General features: G+C 39.7%; 1 protein-coding gene across 3 annotated transcripts in view; it reads left to right on the top strand.

Moving 5' to 3' along the window:
• Positions 1-23,861, top strand: part of Prdm5 (PR/SET domain 5) — a 180,333-nt gene that overhangs the window by 131,968 nt on the left and 24,504 nt on the right. For 2 of the 3 annotated variants that reach the window (XM_021164996.3, XM_021164998.2), the window contains one exon: positions 7,249-7,334. In XM_021164996.3, the coding sequence (XP_021020655.1) occupies positions 7,249-7,334 (86 nt within the window). Of the gene's footprint in view, positions 1-7,248; positions 7,335-21,798; positions 22,007-23,861 lie in introns of those variants that run through there. The other variant, XM_085840555.1, reaches the window with a different exon arrangement.

The raw sequence follows: 23,861 nt of genomic DNA, 5'->3' as shown, positions 1-23,861 counted from the left end.
CATTTGTTGAAAATGCTGTCTTTCTTCCACTGGATGTTTTTAGCTCCCTTGTCGAAGATCAAGTAACCATAGGTGTGTGGGTTCATTTCTGGGTCTTCAATTCTATTCCATTGGTCTATTTGTCTGTCACTATACCAGTACCATGCAGTTTTTATCACAATTGCTCTGTAGTAGAGCTTTAGGTCCGGCATGGTGATTCCACCAGAGGTTCTTTTATCCTTGAGAAGAGTTTTTGCTATCCTAGGTTTTTTGTTATTCCAGATGAATTTGCAGATTGCACTTTCTAATTCGTTGAAGAATTGATTTGGAATTTGGATGGGGATTGCATTGAATCTGTAGATTGCTTTTGGCAAGATAGCCATTTTTACAATGTTGATCCTGCCAATCCATGAGCATGGGAGATCTTTCCATCTTCTGAGATCTTCTATAATTTCTTTCTTCAGGGACTTGAAGTTTTTATTATACAGATCTTTCACTTCCTTAGTTAGAGTCACGCCAAGATATTTTATATTATTTGTGACTATTGAGAAGGGTGTTGTTTCCCTAATTTCTTTCTCAGCCTGTTTATTCTTTGTGTAGAGAAAGGCCATTGATTTGTTTGAGTTAATTTTATATCCAGCTACTTCACCGAAGCTGTTTATCAGGCTTAGGAGTTCTCTGGTGGAATTTTTAGGGTCACTTATATATACTATCATATCATCTGCAAAAAGTGATATTTTGACTTCATCTTTTCCAATTTGTATCCCTTTGATCTCCTTTTGTTGTCGAATTGCTCTGGCTAGGATTTCAAGTACAATGTTGAATAGGTATGGAGAAAGTGGACAGCCTTGTCTAGTCCCTGATTTTAGAGGGATTGCTTCAAGCTTCTGACCATTTACTTTGATGTTGGCTACTGGTTTGCTGTAGATTGCTTTTATCATGTTTAGGTATGGGCCTTGAATTCCTGATCTTTCCAAGACTTTTATCATGAATGGGTGTTGGATCTTGTCAAATGCTTTTTCCGCATCTAACGAGATGACCATGTGGTTTTTGTCTTTGAGTTTGTTTATATACTGGATTACGTTGATGGATTTCCGTATATTGAACCATCCCTGCATCCCTGGGATGAAACCTACTTGGTCAGGATGGATGATTGTTTTGATGTGTTCTTGGATTCGGTTAGCAAGAACTTTATTGAGGATTTTTGCATCAATATTCATAAGGGATATTGGTCTGAAGTTTTCTATCTTTGTTGGGTCTTTTTGTGGTTTAGGTATCAGAGTAATTGTGGCTTCATAGAATGAGTTGGGTAGAGTACCTTCTGTTTCCATTTTGTGGAATAGTTTGTGAAGAACTGGGATTAGATCTTCTTTGAAGGTCTGATAGAACTCTGCACTAAACCCATCTGGTCCTGGGCTTTTTTTAGTTGCGAGACTATTAATGACTGCTTCTATTTCTTTGGGGGATATAGGGCTGTTTAGATCATTAACCTGATCTTGATTCAACTTTGGTACCTGGTATCTGTCTAGGAACTTCTCCATTTCATCCAGGTTCTCCAGTTTTGTTGAGTATAGCCTTTGGTAGAAGGATCTGATGGTGTTTTGGATGTCTTCAGGATCTGTTGTTATGTCTCCTTTTTCATTTCTGATTTTGTTAATTAGGATGCTTTCCCTGTGCCCTCTAGTGAGTCTGGCTAAGGGTTTATCTATCTTGTTGATTTTCTCAAAGAACCAGCTCCTTGATTGGTTGATTCTTTGAATAGTTTTTCTTGTTTCCACTTGGTTGATTTCACCCCTGAGTTTGATTATTTCCTGCCGTCTACTCCTCTTGGGTGAATTTGCTTCCTTTTGTTCTAGTGCTTTTAGGTGTGTTGTCAAGCTGCTAATGTGTGCTCTCTCTAGTTTCCTTTTGGAGGCACTCAGAGCTATGAGTTTTCCTCTTAGAAATGCTTTCATTGCGTCCCATAAGTTTGGGTATGTTGTGGCTTCATTTTCATTGAACTCTAAAAAGTCCTTAATTTCTTTCTTTATTCCTTCCTTGACCAAGGTATCATTGAGAAGAGTGTTGTTCAGTTTCCATGTGAAGGTTGGCTTTCTATTATTTATTTTGTTATTGAAGATCAGCCTTAGTCCATGGTGATCTGATAGGATGCATGGGACAATTTCAATATTTTTATATCTGTTGAGGCCTGCTTTGTGACCAATTATGTGGTCAATTTTGGAGAAGGTACCATGAGGTGCTGAGAAGAAGGTATATCCTTTTGTTTTAGGATAGAATGTTCTGTAGATATCTGCCAGATCCATTTGATTCATAATTTCTCTTAGTTTCACTGTGTCCCTGTTTAGTTTCTGTTTCCATGATCTGTCCATTGGTGAAAGTGGTGTGTTGAAGTCTCCCACTATTATTGTATGAGGTGCAATGTCTGCTTTGAGATTTACTAAAATTTCTTTAATGAATGTGGCTGCCTTTGTATTTGGAGCATAGATATTCAGGATTGATAGTTCCTCTTGGAGGATTTTACCTTTGATGAGTATGAAGTGTCCCTCCCTGTCTTTTTTAATGACTTTGGGTTGGAAGTCAATCTTGTCAGATATTAGAATGGCTACTCCAGCTTGTTTCTTCATGCCATTTGCTTGGAAAATTGTTTTCCAGCCTTTCATTCTGAGATAGTGTCTATCCTTTTCTCTGAGATGAGTTTCCTGTAAGCAGCAAAATGTTGGGTCTTGTTTGTGTAGCCAGTTTGTTAGTCTATGTCTTTTTATCGGGGAGTTGAGTCCATTGATATTAAGAGATATTAAGGAAAAGTAATTGTTGTTTCCTGTTATTTTTGTTGTTAAAGTTGGCATTTTGTTCTGGTGGCTGTCTTCTTTTAGGTTTGTTGAGGGATTACCTTCTTGTTGTTTCTAGGGCGTGGTTCCTGTTCTTGTATTGGTTTTTTTCTGTTATTATCCTTTGAAGGGCTGGATTCGTGGAGAGATAATGTGTGAATTTGGTTTTGTCGTGGAATACTTTGGTTTCTCCATCTATGTTAATTGAGAGTTTGGCTGGGTATAGTAGCCTGGGCTGGAATTTGTGTTCTTTTAGTGTCTGTATAACATCTGTCCAGGATCTTCTGGCTTTCATAGTCTCTGGTGAAAAATCTGGCGTAATTCTGATAGGCTTGCCTTTATATGTTACTTGGCCTTTTTCTCTTACTGCTTTTAGTATTCTATCTTTATTTAGAGCATTTGTTGTTCTGATTATAATGTGTCGGGAGGTATTTCTTTTCTGGTCCAGTCTATTTGGAGTTCTGAAGGCTTCTTGTATGTTCATGGGCATCTCTTTCTTTAGATTTGGGAAGTTTTCTTCTATAATTTTGTTGAAGATGTTTGCTGGTCCTTTGAGTTGAAAATCTTCATTCTCATCCACTCCTATTATCCGTAGGTTTGGTTTTCTCATTGTGTCCTGTATTTCTTGGATGTTTTGAGTTAGGATCTTTTTGCATTTTACATTTTCCTTGATTGTTGTGCCGATGTTCTCTATGGAATCTTCTGCACCTGAGATTCTCTCTTCCATCTCTTGTATTCTGTTGCTGATGCTCATATCTATGTTTCCAGATTTCTTTCCTAGGGTTTCTATCTCCAGTGTTGCCTCCTTTTGGGTTTTCTTTATTGTGTCTACTTCCCTTTTTAGGTCTAGTATGGTTTTGTTCATTTCCATCATCTGTTTGGATGTGTTTTCCTGTTTTTCTGTAAGGACTTCTACCTGTTTGATTATGTTATCCTGTTTTTCTTTAAGGATTTGTAACTCTTTAGCATTGTTCTCCTGCCATTCTTTAAGGGATTTTTGTGCTTCCTCTTTATTGTCTTCTGCCTGTTTAGCAGTGTTCTCCTGTATTTCTTTAAGTATGTTATTAAAGTCCTTCTTGAAGTCCTCTATCATCATCAGGAGATATGCTTTTAAATCTGTGTCTAGCTTTTCCGGTGTGTTGGGGTGCCCTGGACTGGGCGAAGTGGGGGTGCTGGGTTCTGATGATGGTGAGTGGTCTTGGTTTCTGTTAGTAAGATTATTACGTTTACCTTTCGCCATCTGGTAATCTCTGGGGTTAGTTGTTATCGTTGTCACTGTTTAAAGATTGGAGCAGAAGCTGTGTTCCACTCACCAGCAGTCTCTAAATCCTGCGGCGGGGGTCGTGGGTAGCTGATGGTACCCCGGTGCTGGTCCAGCCGGAAGAGGCCTCTGGTCCTACTCAGGCTGGTTTCTGCTTCCCTAACTAATGCAGTCTCAGGTCCCGCGCAATTGGATTGGAGCAGAAGCTGTGCTCCACTCACCAGAAGTCTTAAGATCCTGTGGCGGGTGTTGTGGGTACCTGGCGAGTGTCAGCTGACCCTGCGCCCCAGCTGCCCTGGTGCTTTTCTGACAGGAAGAGGGTTGTGGCCCTATGTAGGCCGGATTTCTCTCTCCCCAACCAGAGCAGTCTCTGGTCCCGCGTGATTGGACTGGAGCAGAAGCTGTGTTCCACTCACCAGCAGTCCCAAAATCCTGCGGCGGGGGGTCCTGGGTAGCTGGCGGGTGTCAGGTAACCCTGCGCTCCTGCTACCCCGGCGCTGATCCGGCCGGATGAGGCCTGTGGCCCTACTGGGGCCGGTTTCTGCTTCCCTAACTAATGCAGTCTCAGGTCCCGCGCAATTGGATTGGAGCAGAAGCTGTGTTCCACTCACCAGCAGTCCCAAAATCCTGCGGCGGGGGTCGTGGGTAGCTGGCGGGTGTCAGGCAACCCTGCGCTCCTGCTACCCCGGTGCTGATCAGGCCGGATGAGGCCTGTGGCCCTACTCAGGCCGGTTTCTGCTTCCTTAACTAATGCAGTCTCAGGTCCCGCGCAATTGGATTGGGGCAGAAGCTGTGTTCCACTCACCAGCAGTCCCAAAATCCTGAGGCGGGGGTCGTGGGTCGCTGGCGGGTGTCAGGCAACCCTGCGCTCCTGCTACCCCGGCGCTGATCCGGTCGGATGAGGCCTGTGGTCCTACTCAGGCCGGTTTCTGCTTCCCTAACTAATGCAGTCTCAGGTCCCGCGCAATTGGATTGGAGCAGAAGCTGTGCTCCACTCACCAGAAGTCTCCATTTGGTTGTTTTTAATTTTTGGCTATTATGAATAAAGCTGCTATGAACATAGTTCATACCCTTATGGTAGGATGACATGTCCTTGAGATATATGCTCAGGAGTGGGTCTTGAGGTAGATGAATTGCCAATTTCCTATTGATTTTCAAAGTGGCTAGACAAATTTTCATTCCCATCATTAATGGAGGAGTGTTCCCCTTGCTCCACATTCTTGTCAACTTGAGTTGTCACTCATGTTTTGACCTTAGCCATTCTGACAGATATATGATGGAATCTCAGAGTTGTTTTGATTTTCATTCCCCTGATGGTTAAGGATGTTGAAATTTTTTTCAAGTACTTCTTGGTCATTTGAGATTCCTCTGTTGAGAATTCCATGTTTAGATCTGTACCCCATCTTTAAATTGGATTATTTGGTTTGCTGATGTCTAGTTTCTTTTTTATGTACTTCTGAAATTAGCCCTCGTTCAGAACTGAAGTTGGTGAAAATCTTTTCCCACTCTGTGGGCTGCCATTTTGTCCTATTGACAGTGTCCTTTGCCTTACAGAAGGTTTTCAGTTTCATGAGGTCCCATTTATTAATTGTTAATCTTAATGCCTGTGTTGTTGGTGTTCTGTCCAGGAAGTTGTCTTCTGTGCCAGTGTATTCAAGGCTATTCTCCACTTACTTTTCTATCAGGCTCAGTGTAATTGGTTTTTTGTTGAAGAATGCAAATATATTCTTATCTATTACCCTGCACAAAACTCAAGTCCAAGTGAATCAAAGACCTGATTGAGTCAACATGATTATAATTTAATGTGAAACTTAGAAGTTATAATTCTTTATTCTGTCATGCAAAGCCAAAGGTTCTACAGTCATAATTATTACTTCATGTATTCTAGGTATTCTTGCTAGTGTAAAAGGTCTATTTCTCTTACAATGGTTGGTAACTTAAAAAGTTCTTTAAAGATACCTGTTCTTGCTATAGCTGATACTTCGATGGCTGCAACCATTTTATGGTGCCAGTCAAACCATACTTTAATCTTTACTTTGATCCTGTCATTCTGAGGTTGTAATTTAACCAATGCCTAAGGTGATCTACTTAAAATGGAAAATGCTCCTCTGCTGGCGCTTCCAGCACATGGTCATTCCTAGTGTAAGTTAGGTCAGTCTTGAGTCTTATCTCATGAAACAGTGAAGAGATGGGGGAGATGAAGTAGAGCCTCTTCTGGGAAAAAGATGAGGTTGAACAACAGAGAGCATGTTGCTGCCCTAGTGGGGCCATTGGGATAAGTCATACGATGCTCAAGTTGAATCAGAAAAAGAGGACTCTTACGTACAGGCCTGGCCCTGTGCAAGGAAAGGCAGAATTTTGTAGTTGCTGAGGACATTAATTTTTAAACTTCATTTTACTGATCTTAGACTGTAGCAAGTGTCTAGCATCTTGTAATGTTTGTCATGTTTGTCTATTGTTCAAGGAAGAATAAAGAAAGCTGGTGATCTAGACCTATGTTATTATTGCAAATAATGGTGCTTTGATGAGTATAGCCTTGAATTCTTTTGATATATTAGGCTTTGTCATATTTTATCATTTTCAAGTAGGAGTTTTGTTTTTTGCAGGAAGGGGTATATGCATGCATGGTCTTCCTTGTCTTGAAAAACATCCTTTCAATTTTCTAAATTACAGCCTCAATTTAGAGCTATTTGGTTATATATAAAACGTGTGTATCAGTTGTTGTGTAGCTAACATTGGTTAAATACCAATGATTCTGTTTAACATGCTTTATAGGCTCTGTCTGAAATGCATAGATGTGATCCAATTTCATCTATATGAAACTTTTATTAAGTGAAGCCATTAAAAAAAAAACAAGTTAAAGGCCTTTATAATGAGGAGAATGGTCATAGAACAGATTGATACAAAATAGTTTTACAAGCTCTGATAATTAGTGCATTTAATTGGATTCATGGATTTGAAGGACATGCAGCAACCCCTGGGCTACATGGTGGTTTTTGGGTGTTGGCCCTGTTGGGGTCGAGGACATACCCTAGTATGTGCTTCCTGTACTATGGTGCTCCTCCTGCCCAGCTGTGCCTGTACCACCTTTGTAGCCATGAGCCCTGGTGAGAAGCAGTGGCTCTGAAGATGTCCTGCAGTGTTAAATTTTTCTGACATGAACATTTTCTTTATTTGTAGGTGAGCGTCCCTATCAATGCCCGTACTGTGAAAAAGGATTCAGTAAAAATGATGGACTGAAGATGCACATTCGTACTCACACCAGGGTAAGACCCATATTCTGTCTCATTTCTGTTGATCAAAAGGAAGCCATATCTATTCTAAAGGAAGCATATTTAATATCACATGAGAAAAGTGCTATAACTGAAGTTATGTCAACGTCTAGCTTAAAATCTGAAGGTAAACTTTTAAAAGAAAAGTCAATGGAAAACAACTCAAACCACAAAGTGTCCTGACTTTCCAACTTTGAGTCAATATGCAAGGTGCCAAACTGCCAGTATTTTAGTCCTAGAAAATGTCTCTTGTAGAGAACATGTCTCTTGTAGGTGAATGAGTTCCGAGGTGTACCACATGCAATGTGTCATTTCTCTCTGAGCTGTTACAGCATCTCACTGCCTTGTTCTGTTCTGTATACCTGTTCCACATGCAAGTTTCAGGCTCATGTGTTTTAAAAGTGTTATGTGCCAGCTGTCCTGTGTTCACACGTGTTCCCCTGCTTACTGCCCAGCACAAGTGCCTACAATCCTAGAACTAAGCAGGGGGTGGCTGCAGAAGAAGGATTTCAAGTCCATTGGCAGCTACATAGGGACCTGGAGGCCAGCTTGACCTTGTCTACTCAAGACCTTGTCTAGCTCAAGGAGAGAGAGAGAGAGAGAGAGAGAGAGAGAGAGAGAGAGAGAGAGAGAGAGAGAGAGAGAGAGAGAGAGAGAGGATAAGTATAAATTATAACGTAAGCTGTAAGAGATTAAATAGGTATTATAATATTATTTAAATACATACCATTCAAGATACTTATTTTCACAGTGAGCATTAATAAAGAGGCTTAAGTCAATTCTAAATCATTGAAGAATTATTCTAGGATTTGTGAAATGGCTCAGCAGGTATGGGCACATGCTGAAGAGATGGATGACTTGACGTGTGTTCCCAGGACCCACATGTTGAAAACTGATCATTTGTAAAAGCAAAAATTTAATAACAGTTTTTGGATATTGTTTACAAAGTAAGTTATGTTCAGAGAATCAATGTGATTTTTTTTTTTTTTTTTTGTCGACTTGACACAAACCTAGACATATTGGGTTATTTGGTTTTTTTTGTGATTAGCTTCTTGAGTTCTTTATATATTTTGAATATCAGCCCTCTATTGGATGTGGGATTAGTGAAGATTTTTTTCCCAATCTGTAGGTTGCCAATTAGTCTTATTGACAATGTCCTTTGCCTTACAGAAGCTTTCCAGTTTCATGAGGTCCCATTTATCAATTGTTGATCTTAGAGCATGAACCATTAGAGTTCTGTTTAGGAAATTTCCGCCTGTACCAATGAGTTCAAGGCTCTTTCCCACTTTCTTTTCTGTTAGATTCAGTGTATCTTGTTTTATGTTGAGGTCCTTGATCCACTTGAACTTGAGCTCTGTGCAAAGTGAAAAATATAGGTCTATTTTCATTTTTCTACATACAGAGAGCCAGTTATACCAGCACCATTAATTGAAGATGCTTTCTTTCTTCCATTGTATATTTTTGTCTTCTTTGTCAAATATTAAGTGACCATAAGTGTGTGGTTTTATTTCTGGTTCTTCAATTCTATCCCATGGATCAACGTGCCTGTCTCTGTACCAATACCTTGCAATTTTTATCACTATTGCTCTGTAGTACAGCTTGAGGTCAGGGATGGTGATTCCAACAGCATTCTTTTATTGTTAGGAATTGTTTTTGCTATTCTGGGTTTTTTCCATTTCCAGATGAATTTGAGAATTGCTCTTTCCATGTCTTTGAAGAATTGTGTTGGGATTTTGATGAGCATTGCCTTGAATCTATAGATTGCCTTTGGTAGGATGGCCATTTTTACTATGTTAATTCTGCTAATCCATGAGCATGGGAGATCTCTCCATTTTCTGAGATCTTCTTCTATTTCTTTCTTGAGAGACTTGAAGTTATGGTCATACAGTTCTTACTCTTGTTTGTTTAGAGTTACCCCAAGATATTTTATACTACTTGTGGCTATTGTGAAGGGAATTGTTTCACTAATTTCTTTCTCAGCCTGTTTATCGTTTGTATAAAGGAAGGCTACTGCTTTATTTGAGTTAATTATATATCCAACCACTTTGCTGATTTTGTTTATCAGCTGGAGAAGTTCTCTGGTAGAATTTTTGGGGTTGATTATGTTATACTATCCTATCACCTGCAGAAGTAATAATACCTTAAGTTCTTCTTTGCCAGTTTGTGTCCCCTTGATCTCTTTTTGTTGTCTTATTGTTCTAGCTAGCACTTCTAGTACTATATTTAATAGATATGGGGAGAGTGGGCATCCTTGTTTTGTCCCCAATTTCAGTGGGATTGCTTCAATTATGTATCCATTTAATTTGATATTGGCTGTTGGTTTGCAGTAAATTGCTTTTATTATGTTTCAGTATGGTGCTTAAATTTCTGATTTCTCTAATACTTTTTAACATGAATGGATGTTGTATTTTATCAAATGCTTTTTCTGTATCTAAGGAGATGATCATGTGATTTTTTTTCTTTGAGTTTCTTTATATAGTGGATTACGGTAATTGAATTTCATATATTAAACCAACCTTGCATCCCTGGGATGAAGCCTACTTGATCATGGTGAATGATGGTTTTGAAGTGTTCTTGGATTCTGTTTGCATGAGTTTTATTGAGTATTTTTGCATCGATATTCATTAGCGAGATTGTTCTGAAGTTCTCTTTTTTAGTTGGGTCCTTGTGTGGTTTAGCTCTCAGGTGTGCTGTTAAGTTGTTAGTGTAAGATTTCTCCAGTTTTTTTTACCAGGGCACTTAGTGTTATTAACTTTCTTCTTAGCACGACTTTCATTATGTCCCATAAATTTGGGTATCATTTGTCAATATTTTCATTAAATTCCAGGGAATCTTTAATTTCTTTTTTTATTTCTTCTCTAACCAAGTTATCACTGAGTAAAGAGTTGTTTGGTTTCCACATGTATGTAGTTTTTGCTGATATTGAAAACCAAACCTTAGGCTATGGTGATCTGATAGGATGCATGGTATCATTTCACCTTCTTGTATTGGTTGCAGGGTGTGACCAATTATATGGTTGATTTTAGAGAAGGCACCATGAGGTGCTGAGAAGAAAGTGTATTCTTTTGTTCTGTAGATATATGTTAAATCCATTTGGTTCATAACCTCTCTTAGTTTCACTGTGTCTCCATTTGGTTTCTATTTTAATGACCTGTCTATTGTTGAGAATGTGGTGTTGAAGTCTCCCACTATTTTTGTGTGGAGTTCAATATGTGTTTTGTGCTTTAACAGTTTTTTGTTTGTTTTTTGTTTTTTGTTTTTTTGCTCTTGCTTTTGGGGCACAGATGTTCAGAATTGAGACTTTCTCTCGGTAAATTTTTCCCTTGATGAATATGAAGTGTCCATCATGCTTGATAACTTTTGGTTGAAAGTCTATTTTATTGGATATTAGGATGGCAACTCCTGCTTGATTCTTTGGGTCCATTTGCTTGGAAGACCTTTTTCCATCCTTTTACTCTGAGATGGTTTCTGCCTTTATTATTGAGGTCTGCTTCTTGTATGCAGCAAAATGTTGGATCTTCTTTGCTATCTAGTCTGTTAGCTTATGTCTTTTTATAGGTGAGTTGAGTCCATTGATATTGAGAGATAGTAAAGACAGATGACTGATGGTTCCTGATATGTTTTGTTTTGTAGGTGGTTTTATGTGCTTGTGGTTCTCTCCTTTTGGCTTTGTTGTAAGATGCTTTATATCTTGTCCTTTCTTTGGTGCAGGTACCTTCCTTGTGTTGGAGTTTTCCTTCTAGGATCCTTTGTAGGGCTGGATTGGTAGATAGACACTGTTTGAATTCAGTTTTGTCCTGGAATATTTTGGTTTCTCCATCTATGTTGATTGAGAGTTTTGCTGGGTATAGTAGCCTGGCTGGCATTTGTGTTCTCATAGAGTGTGCATGACCTCTGACTAGGCTTTTCTGGTTTTTATAGCCTCTGTTGAGAAGCTTGGTGCAATTCTGATAGGTCTACCTTGGTTATGTTACTTGGCCTTTTTCCCTGGCAGCTTTTTAATATTCTTTCTTTGTTCTGTACATTTAGTGTTTTGATTATTATGGGACAAAAGGATTTTGTTTTCTGCTCTCATTTATTTGGTGTTCTATAGGCTTCTTGTATCTTTATGGCCATCTCTTTCTTTAGGTTGGGGAAGTTTTCTTCTATGACTTTCTTGAAGACGTTTTTGGGTCCTTTGAACTGGAATCTAACATGTGATGTGGTAACCATCAGAAGTTTAAGGAGCAAACAAATTTAATCCTCCTAAGTCAATTACTAGACTGTGAGGATGCTCCAGTGGAGGGGATGATTGACCATCATGCTCATTGGGCTAGGCAGATGTGTCTAGGTGAGCAAAGTGAAAGTTCCCTATAGGTTTGTCTTGAGTGGCCTCTTCACTGTCACCACAAAGGCTGAGGATGAGTGCTGAAGTATGACATATTGAGACAAGCTGGGCCGTAGGTGATCATGCTTATAGTTGCATTTTGAGTGGATGAGTAGCATAGTCTTTTTTTTTTTTTTTTTTCCTCTCAGGAAGGTCTAGAAGTTTTGATTGGGACTGAAGACAGCAGTCTGAAGGTCATGAACTGAGATAGTTGTAAAATTGTTTTTAATATAAATGTAACCATTGAATTAGTCTGGCAGCTGTGTTTCTTACCCACCTAATTCCCCTTGCCATGAGCCAAATACTGAGTAATTATTATTCCATCCTGAACCTGTAGGCTACTCAGGTTTCTTACCAGACAACATTTCCATCCTACTTGAATCTTGTCATCCTTTCTTAATCCAGCTCTCTTCTACTGATGTTTTCTGACCCCTTCCCCTGACTCCCTCCTTCACTTCTTTCTCCATCCTGGAATCAGAAAATCCCACCTACTCTCTCTGAAGCTCTCTACTGGCTCATTGGCTTTTATTGGCAAGGCAGAGAATGAATGAGGAGCAATGTTTATATAAACTTGAGAAAGGAGCATCTTCTAAGAACAAACATAACAAAGCCATGTCTGGATTGTAATAAGATATGAGGACACAGAAGTCAGCACATGAATAACTTTACACAGTGTACAAAAACATGCCTACAGACAGTGACCTCCACTGGGTGGCTGTGGGATTTGAAAATAGAGAAGAGATATGGAGTATCTGAAATAAGTGTTACCAAAGTTATTTATACGTTATATTATATGATGGTGGATCCAGAAGAGTCACAAATGAATCTGGGAAACCCAGAAGAGATGTTTTGAAAGGTTGTGGTGCTCTGCATAGACACAAAGTTGGTTTAGCTAGTAGAGTTAAAGGAAAAGGAGAGATTAGGAAGGATGTGAGATAGATTCACTATTGTATGCATTAAGAAACTAAGAATGTCACTGTTTTTATATGGAGAAAGGATAAAATGTACAAATTTAATAAATTATATGTTTACCATGAATTTAGAGAAATTTATGTTTTTTAATTTCTCTGCTTTGTTATCTCCTATGCTATAGATGTGTTGATTTTTTTGGTGTTGTTTTTGTTGTTGTTGTCTTGGTTTTGTTTGTTTGTTTACTACTATTTGAAAACACGTATAATTTGATTGAATTAGTATAGTTCTTAAGGTTCTAGTGTCCTTATTTTTCACAGATAATTTTTTTATTCCTTGCTATTTCCTTGAAAATAACTGAGTTTATAATGTTGTGCTTTCTGGCTTGGAATCTATGTGTACATGGAACTGGGCATTTTTATCTCATCAGCTAAGCTACCTTTTTCTTACAAAGCTGGGACTGATACCTCTACTCCGCATCATCAGCTCACTTGGCCAATCATCACTTACAACTTCTGTGTAACCTGTGTTTGCAAACTAGTTGGCTCTTTTTAAAATCACAGAAAAGGAGAAAAGCACCAGGGCAGCTAGGGCGCAGGGTCGGCTGACACTCGCCAGCTACCCACAACACCCGCCACAGGATCTTAAGACTTCTGGTGAGTGGAACACAGCTTCTGCTCCAATCCAATTGCCCGAGGGACCTGAGACTGCATTAGTTAGGGAAGCAGAAACCGGCCTGAGTAGGGCCACAGGCCTCATCCGGCCGGATCAGCACAGGGGTAGCTAGAGCTCAGTGTCTCCTGACTCCCGCCAGCTACCCACGACCCCCTCCACAGGATTTTGAGACTGCTGGTGAGTGGAACACAGCTTCTGCTCCAGTCCAATCACGCGGGAACTGAGACTGCTTTGGTTGGGGAGGCAGAAATCCGGCCTACATAGGGCCACAAGCCTCTTCCGGTCAGAAAAGCACCGGGGTAGCTAGGGCGCAGGGTCGGCTGACACTCACCAGCTACCCACAACACCCGCCACAGGATCTTAAGACTTCTGGAGAGTGGAACACAGCTTCTGCTCCAATCCAATTGCGCGCGGGACCAGAGACTGCATTAGTTAGGGAAGCAGAAAACCGGCCTGAGTAGGACCACAGGCCTCTTCCGGCTGGACCAGCACCGGGGTACCACCAGCCACCCACGACCCCCGCCACAGGATTTTGAGACTGCTGGTGAGTGGAACACAGCTTCTGCTCCAATCTTTAAACAGTGACAACAACAACAACTAACCCCAGAGATTACCAGATGGCGAAAGGTAAACGTAATAATCTTACTAACAGAAACCAAGACCACTCACCATCATCAGAACCCAGCACTCCCACTTTGCCCAGTCCAGGGCACCCCAACACACAGGAAAAGCTAGACACGGATCTAAAAGCATATCTCCTGATGATGGTAGAGGACTGCAAGAAGGACTTTAATAACACACTTAAAGAAATACAAAGGAACACTGGTAAACAGGTAGAAGACATTAAAGAGGAAGCACAAAAATCCCTTAAAGAATTGCAGGAGAACACTGCTAAAGAGTTACAAATCCTTAAAGAAAAACAGGATAACATAATCAAACAGGTAGAAGTCCTTACAGAAAAACAGGAAAACACATCCAAACAGATGATGGAAATGAACAAAACCATACTAGACCTAAAAAGGGAAGTAGACACAATAAAGAAAACCCAAAAGGAGGCAACACTGGAGATAGAAACCCTAGGAAAGAAATCTGGAACCATAGATACCAGCATCAGCAACAGAATACAAGAGATGGAAGAGAGAATCTCAGGTGCAGAAGATTCCATAGAGAACATCGGCACAACAATCAAGGAAAATGTAAAATGCAAAAAGATCCTAACTCAAAACATCCAAGAAATACAGGACACAATGAGAAAACCAAACCTACGGATAATAGGAGTGGATGAGAATGAAGATTTTCAACTCAAAGGACCAGCAAACATCTTCAACAAAATTATAGAAGAAAACTTCCCAAATCTAAAGAAAGAGATGCCCATGAACATACAAGAAGCCTACAGAACTCCAAATAGACTGGACCAGAAGAGAAATACCTCCCGACACATAATAATCAGAACAACATATGCTCTAAATAAAGATAGAATACTAAAAGCAGTAAGAGAAAAAGGCCAAGTAACATATAAAGGCAAGCCTATCAGAATTACGCCAGATTTTTCACCAGAGACTATGAAAGCCAGAAGATCCTGGACGGATGTTATACAGACACTAAAAGAACACAAATTCCAGCCCAGGTTACTATACCCAGCCAAACTCTCAATTAACATAGATGGAGAAACCAAAGTATTCCATGACAAAACCAAATTCACACATTATCTCTCCACGAATCCAGCCCTTCAAAGGATAATAACAGAAAAAAACCAATACAAGGACAGGAACCACGCCCTAGACACAACAAGAAGGTAATCCCTCAACAAACCTAAAAGAAGACAGCCACAAGAACAGAATGCCAACTTTAACAACAAAAATAACAGGAAACAACAATTACTTTTCCTTAATATCTCTTAATATCAATGGACTCAACTCCCCGATAAAAAGACATAGACTAACAAACTGGCTACACAAACAAGACCCAACATTTTGCTGCTTACAGGAAACTCATCCCAGAGAAAAAGATAGACACTACCTCAGAATGAAAGGCTGGAAAACAATTTTCCAAGCAAATGGTATGAAGAAACAAGCTGGAGTAGCCATTCTAATATCTGATAAGATTGACTTCCAACCCAAAGTCATTAAAAAAGACAGGGAGGGACACTTCATACTCATCAAAGGTAAAATCCTCCAAGAAGAACTATCAATCCTGAATATCTATGCTCCAAATACAAAGGCAGCCACATTCATTAAAGAAACTTTAGTAAATATCAAAGCACACATTGCACCTCATACAATAATAGTGGGAGACTTCAACACACCACTTTCACCAATGGACAGATCATGGAAACAGAAACTAAACAGGGACACAGTGAAACTAAGAGAAATTATGAATCAAATGGATCTGGCAGATATCTACAGAACATTCTATCCTAAAACAAAAGGATATACCTTCTTCTCAGCATCTCATGGTACCTTCTCCAAAATTGACCACATAATTGGTCACAAAACAGGCCTCAACAGATACAAAAATATTGAAATTGTCCCATGCATCCTATCAGATCACCATGGACGAAGGCTGATCTTCAATAACAAAATAAATAATAGAAAGCCAACCTTCACGTGGAAACTGAACAACACTCTTCTCAATGATACCTTAGTCAAGGAAGGAATAAAGAAAGAAATTAAGGACTTTTTAGAGTTCAATGAAAATGAAGCCACAACATACCCAAACTTATGGGACGCAATGAAAGCATTTCTAAGAGGAAAACTCATAGCTCTGAGTGCCTCCAAAAGGAAACTAGAGAGAGCACACATTAGCAGCTTGACAACATACCTAAAAGCAATAGAACAAAAGGAAGAAAATTCACCCAAGAGGAGTAGACGGCAGGAAATAATCAAACTCAGGGGCGAAATCAACCAAGTGGAAACAAGAAAAACTATTCAAAGAATCAACCAATCAAGGAGCTGGTTCTTTGAGAAAATCAACAAGATAGATAAACCCTTAGCCAGACTCACTAGAGGGCACAGGGAAAGCATCCTAATTAACAAAATCAGAAATGAAAAAGGAGACATAACAACAGATCCTGAAGACATCCAAAACACCATCAGATCCTTCTACCAAAGGCTATACTCAACAAAACTGGAGAACCTGGATGAAATGGAGAAGTTCCTAGACAGATACCAGGTACCAAAGTTGAACCAAGATCAGGTTAATGATCTAAACAGCCCTATATCCCCCAAAGACATAGAAGCTGTCATTAATAGTCTCCCAACTAAAAAAAGCCCAGGACCAGATGGGTTTAGTGCAGAGTTCTATCAGACCTTCAAAGAAGATCTAATCCCAGTTCTTCACAAACTATTCCATAAAATAGAAACAGAAGGTACTCTACCCAACTCATTCTATGAAGCCACAATTACTCTGATACCTAAACCACAAAAAGACCCAACAAAGATAGAAAACTTCAGACCAATATCCCTTATGAATATTGATGCAAAAATCCTCAATAAAGTTCTTGCTAACCGAATCCAAGAACACATCAAAACAATCATCCATCCTGACCAAGTAGGTTTCATCCCAGGGATGCAGGGATGGTTCAATATACGGAAATCCATCAACGTAATCCAGTATATACACAAACTCAAAGACAAAAACCACATGGTCATCTCGTTAGATGCAGAAAAAGCATTTGACAAGATCCAACACCCATTCATGATAAAAGTCTTGGAAAGATCAGGAATTCAAGGCCCATACCTAACCATGATAAAATCAATCTACAGCAAACCAGTAGCCAACATCAAAGTAAATGGTGAGAAGCTTGAAGCAATCCCTCTAAAATCAGGGACTAGACAAGGCTGTCCACTTTCTCCATACCTATTCAACATTGTACTTGGAGTCCTAGCCAGAGCAATTCGACAACAAAAGGAGATCAAAGGGATACAAATTGGAAAAGATGAAGTCAAAATATCACTTTTTGCAGATGATATGATAGTATATATAAGTGACCCTAAAAATTCCACCAGAGAACTCCTAAGCCTGATAAACAGCTTTGGTGAAGTAGCTGTATATAAAATTACCTCAAACAAATCAATGGCCTTTCTCTACACAAAGAATAAACAGGCTGAGAAATAAATTAGGGAAACAACACCCTTCTCAATAGTCACAAATAATATAAAATATCTTGGCGTGACTCTAACTAAGGAAGTGAAAGATCTGTATAATAAAAACTTCAAGTCTCTGAAGAAAGAAATTATAGAAGATCTCAGAAGATGGAAAGATCTCCCATGCTCATGGATTGGCAGGATCAACATTGTAAAAATGGCTATCTTGCTAAAAGCAATCTACAGATTCAATGCAATCCCCATCAAAATTCCAAATCAATTCTTCAACGAATTAGAAAGTGCAATCTGCAAATTCATCTGGAATAACAAAAAACCTAGGATAGTAAAAACTCTTCTCAAGGATAAAAAAACCTCTGGTGGAATCACCATGCCGGACCTAAAGCTCTACTACAGAGCAATTGTGATTACAACTGCATGGTACTGGTATAGTGACAGACAAATAGACCAATGGAATAGAACTGAAGACCCAGAAATGAACCCACACACCTACGGTCACTTGATCTTCAACAAGGGAGCTAAAAACATCCAGTGGAAGAAAGACAGCATTTTCAACAAATGGTGCTGGCACAACTGGTTGTTAATATGTAGAAGAATGCGAATGGATCCATTCCTATCTCCTTGTACTAAGGTCAAGTCTAAGTGGATCAAGGAACTTCACATAAAACCAGAGACACTGAAACTTATAGAGGAGAAAGTTGGGAAAAGCCTTGAAGATATGGGCACAGGGGAAAAATTCCTGAATAGAACAGTAATGGCTTGTGCTGTAAGATCGAGAATTGACAAGTGGGACCTCATGAAACTACAAAGCTTCTGCAAGGCTAAAGACACCATCAATAAGACAAAAAAACCACCAACACATTGGGAAAGGATCTTCACCTATCCTAAATCAGATAAGGGACTAATATCCAATATATATAAAGAACTCAAGAAGGTGGACTCCAGAAAGTCAAATAACCCCATTAAAAAATGGGGCTCAGAACTGAACAAAGAATTCTCACCTGAGGAATACCGAATGGCAGAGAAGCACCTGAAAAAATGTTCAACATCCTTAATCATCAGGGAAATGCAAATCAAAACAACCCTGAGATTCCACCTCACACCAGTCAGAATGGCTAAGATCAAAAATTCAGGTGACAGCAGATGCTGGCGAGGATGTGGAGAAAGAGGAACACTCCTCCATTGTTGGTGGGATTGCAAGCTTGTACAACCACTCTGGAAATCAGTCTGGCGGTTCCTCAGAAAATTGGACATAGTACTACCGGAGGATCCAGCAATACCTCTCCTGGGCATATATCCAGATGATGTCCCAACCGGTAAAAAGGACACATGCTCCACTATGTTCGTAGCAGCCCTATTTATAATAGCTAGAAGCTGGAAAGAACCCAGATGTCCCTCAACAGAGGAATGGATACAGAAATTATGGTACATTTACACAATGGAGTACTACTCAGCTATTAAAAAGAATGAATTTATGAAATTCCTAGCCAAATGGATGGACCTGGAGGGCATCATCTTGAGTGAAGTAACACAATAACAAAAGAACTCACACAATATGTATTCACTGATAAGTGGATATTAGCCCAAAACTTAGGATACCCAAGATATAAGATACAATTTGCTAAATGCATGAAACTCAAGAAGAATGAAGACCAAAGTGTGGACACTGTGCACCTTCTTAGAATTGGGAACAAAACACCCAGGGAAGGAGTTACAGAGACAAAGTTCGTAGCTGTGATGAAAGGATGGACCATTTAGAGACTGCCGTATCCAGGGATCCATCCCATAAGCAGCTTCTAAACGCTGACACCATTGCATACACTAGCAAGATTTTGCTGAAAGGACCCAAATATAGCTGTCTCTTGTGAGACGATGCCGGGGCCTATCAAACACAGGAGTGGATGTTCACAGTCAGCTATTGGATGTATCACAGGGCTCCCAATGGAGAAGCTAGAGAAAGTACCCAAGGAGCTAAAGGGATCCTCAACCCTATTGTTGGAACAACATGATGTACTAACCAGAACCCCGGATCTCTTGTCTCTAGCTGCATATGTATCGAAAGATGACCTAGTCGGCCATCAATGGAAAGAGAGCCCCATTGGACTTGCAAATTTTATATGCCCCAATATAGGGGAATGCCAGGGCCAAAAGAATGGGAATGGGTGGGTAGGGAAGTGGGGGGCGCTATGGGGGACTTTTGGGATAGCATTGGAAATGTAATTGAGGAAAATATGTAATAAAAATATTAAAAATCAAAAAAAAAATCACAGAAAAGACAGCTTTAGGATTCTAGTTTAGAGTAGCTTTTGCGTGTCACATATTGTTTCTAAAGAAAAGACTCCAGTCCAGGCATTCTAGATGCCATAGGCTATGAATATAGCAGGTGAACATTTAACAGAAAAGGGGGAAACTTTTGACAAATTTACAGGGTAGCCTTATGATCCCATGGGCAAAGAAACTTTAGTTTTTGTTTGGTTCTCATGGATTCTACTACCACAGTGCATATCATAGCTACCACCCGTCCAATCATCTCAGAAGAATATGATGTGTGTTTTACCTAGTTACAGCTTCATATGATTTCTTCTGCAACCAGAAGACTGCAATATCAAACAATGCAACTCCAGAAAGAACCACATCACAGCCACACCAGCAGACTCAGCCTGAGAAATAGCAGTAAGCTATCATAGGTCACTAAGTAGGTAAACCAAATAATAAACATTAGCAATAAAACCAAAGACACATTAGACAATAAAAAGGTGTATTAACTTGGATGCTGTATTATGCTAGCTAGAGCAAGTATAAGTAGTACACAGTGCTGAATATGTCCAATAGTGAAAATGTGTAGCTTAGTTCTGCTGATTGTTTCTCTGTCTTTAAAAAGATCTACTTGTTTGTTCATGTATTTATTTCTTTATTTTTTTCTTTTACAGCAGAGCTTTTCTCCCTACTCCTGTCTGTCCTAGAACTTGTTATGTAGTCCACACTAGCCTCAAACTCAGAGATCTATCTGTCTCTTGCCTCCCACATGCTGAGATTAAAACCATGGACTATGCCTGGCAACATTCCTTTTAAAGATTGTTTTAAGAATTACGTACATGAGCTGGGCGTGGGGTGCACACCTTTAATTCCAGTACCTTGGAGGCAGAGGCAGGCGGATTTCTGAGTTCGAAGCCAGTCTGGTCTACAGAGTGAATTCCAGGACAGCCAGGGCTATACAGAGAAACCCTGTCTCGAAAAAACAAAAACAAAAACAAAAAAGAATTACGTACTTGAGTCATTATTGTATTTACATATTTCTACTCATTTCTTTCCCTGTTTAGCTCCTCTCCTAGGTTCCCCATAAAGTATGCTCACTTACATAGCTATATTGTTGAGTGTGTGTGTGCGTGTGTGTGTGTGTGTGTGTGTGTGTGTGTGTAAAACTTACTGAGTCTATTTAGTGGAGCTCCTATGTGCATGTGTTTAAGGCAGACCACTAGGGACTGAATAACCTCTCAGTGAGCTTACCCACCCTCTGACAGATCCTGTCTCAGCAGTCATTGATTGCCTGTCATCTGAGAGTAATACTTTTCGAAATTTCTCAAGTGGATGTTAGCATGTCAGCTGGTGCTGCTATTATGCAAGCATAGTGGGGAGAGTTCATGGGTGTAGTGCTCTTATCATGTCTAGAAGATAATTACTCAGAGCAGGTGTTCTGGTCCTCTGGCTCTTGCAGTCTTTCTGACCTACCTTCTACTGGTTTTCCTAAGTCTTGGGTGTAGGAAATGTGGTCGAGATGAGTCAGATGGGGTTGAACGCCCCAAGATCACTCAGTGTAAGAATTTTGAACAGTTGTGAATCACTGTTGCAAAAGAGGCTTTTATGATGAGGTATGAAAGCTATGCGTACTTGTGGGTCTATGAATATGTTATTCAGAACAGGTAATTAGAAACTATTGGTAAAGTTCTTTGCTGAAAACTTTTTGGAATTTAAAGCTAAAGATTTCACTCATAAGACTGCTTTCAATCTTTTAATCTGCTAGAGATCTGTGGCTTTGTTTGTGCCTGAGCATTAGTTTTTTTTTTTTTAATCAGAAGGATTTCTGTAACTGTTTTGGTCTCTTTATTTGCCATGGGTCTATTTAAGTTGATGTTTTCTTCATTCTTTAACTTTGGTTTTTCCCCTGATCAAGTGTTGGGTTCAGACTAAAGCTGAGAAAGGGCCACAAAAATTGTTAAAGGAGAAAGGCAGGCAGCACCCAGTCCTAACCAGCTGTAAATCCCAGGAACCACAGCAAGATGCATATAGTCAGTTAAGTCATGACAAGCAACACATTTATGACCTGTGTGCCTTACTTTACATAATAGGATAACAGCATCTTTTGCTTTAGAGAAAAGTAAAGCTTTTCCTTTCCTCCTTCTCCCAGTGCTGCAGAACTGGTGGTGAATACTTGAGCCTACAACCTAAAGACTCTGCTCACGTCTACTGACACAGTAACAGAAAGGCAAGAGTAAATGTTATTGCACCCACCCCACATCTGTCAAATGGCTTCGGTGGACTGTTGCCACAGCTAAAATGGGCCCAATGTTTTAACTAAAGGATTGGTAGAACTTAGAATTTTTTATAATTTGAACATAGAAATAATGAAAACTACACAGAATTTAATTTCAAGGGACTATTTATAGAATATTTGAAGATGAACAGCAATATGATAGGAATACATGTTATAAGTTGGAAATAAGGTGGCTCATATTTGCCTGTTTGTTTGTTAATTCTGATCATCTCACAGTTCCTTAAAAACTCAAAGCAAAATCCCTGATCTTGGGGATCTCTGACAGTTTCTATTTAATTTTGTTTAGCAATAACTTCAAACAGTTGTTAGCAACTAGGAACTCAAAGACACTCCTTTGACAAATGTGTTTCCAATGGAATCTTTTTAAGATTTGAAAGAATATAATGTCCATGTCACATGTTGTATATAGAAGGAAAGGTTAGGGGAAATTAGGGCAGTCAGATCAGGAGAGGGATGGTGAAACTGGTACAGGAAATGGTGAGAAAAGTCTCCTTGTCAGGAACATAAGAGGAAGGTACTTCAAGAAAAGGTCAGAAAAAGAGAAAGCTTGGTAGAGATAGCTGCACAGGATGACAAGAAAAGAACAGATTAGTTAGCTTTTCTGGGCTGAAACTCAGAGATTGTGAGACCAGCAGAAATGATATAGCACCATGGCAAATGGACAGCAGGCCAGCTGTTAACATCTCTAGGGAAAAGCCCACTCATGCTTTGTCTTAATTCTGGAGTTTTAGAGTATACGTAACCATATTAAAGTTCTGATATGTGCAAGATACACTTGATTGTAGTTGCTTAACTACAGTAGTCTTTGCCTGGAAGAGCATAAGAGGGAGTACAACATGAGTAACCAAGGAAGAGAGTAAAAGGTTAAGTCAGTCGGAATAGTAACATCTCAATGGCGCTTGGAAGGTCTATGAACTGCAGTTTAGGAAATTCTGGCCTACCTAACCCAGACATAGCAATACTTGTGAAGATCAACTTGGATCATGAATCTGCTACTAAATTAAAACCAAAACAAATAAGGGCAGTCAGTCCTGTTAGCTGCCCACTGCCCATAGTTTATAGTTCAGTGGTTGCCTCCAAGTAAGCTGGACTTCCCACCATCTCATCTCTCCGCACACCTTCTTTCCTAAGTACACTGGTTCAGTTGGCTTCAGCTTCTTTCCTAAGTACACTGGTTCAGTTGGATTCAGCCAGTCATGACTACATTCTTTTCTCCAAATTGACCGTATTTGCAAAGTCTGTAGGACTATGTAAAGATAAAATTGAAGCAGTGCAAGCGGTACAGATCTTATTTCCTTACCTGCTCTCTCCCAGGAGAATTCTTTTTTCCTTAAAGCTATTAGCAGACATTACTTTCTAAGCAGCTACCTCTCTGTGTACCACTGGTGCTTTTGATTAACTCTATTGGCCCACACTCTCCACCTTTATATCATTCCTTTTCATGACATCATTCTTAGTTTCCTCACTCACTCCTCCATACACACTTGTCAGATGGTTTTATATTTTGTTCTTATTGCAATTTTTTTCTGTAAAAAGAATTGAGACTCTCTGAATAGATTTTCATCAGCTTTGAAAGGACCAAATTTTACTGCCTGGTCTCAACTGCCAAGAATCCAGATCTAGATATGCCTAGATGCAAGGCAATACCTGTTTTGGACAGTTGGATACTCCACAGAGAAAACACAGTGTGCTTGATGTGAACTGAACAGTGTGAAAGATGAAGCAGCTAACTTATCCCTATGAAAACCAAGCAGAGTCCAGCCAGGGAGTCTGAATGGACCACAAACCATGATTGTGAGCATTCAAGAAAAAGGCGTAGAGGTGGGTAGGCCATGCTATATGACTGAGTGCTGTGTGCAGGGATGTTAAGTTGTGCAGGCCATGCTACATGAGCTAACAGCCATGTGCACTGAAGT

Source organism: Mus caroli, unplaced genomic scaffold (genome assembly GCF_978045245.1).
Source record: "Mus caroli unplaced genomic scaffold, Mus_caroli_1 scaffold_7, whole genome shotgun sequence".
Taxonomy (NCBI): Eukaryota; Metazoa; Chordata; class Mammalia; order Rodentia; family Muridae; genus Mus; species Mus caroli.
Note: the sequence above shows the minus strand (reverse complement) of the source record. Positions and strands in the feature narration are given on the sequence as shown.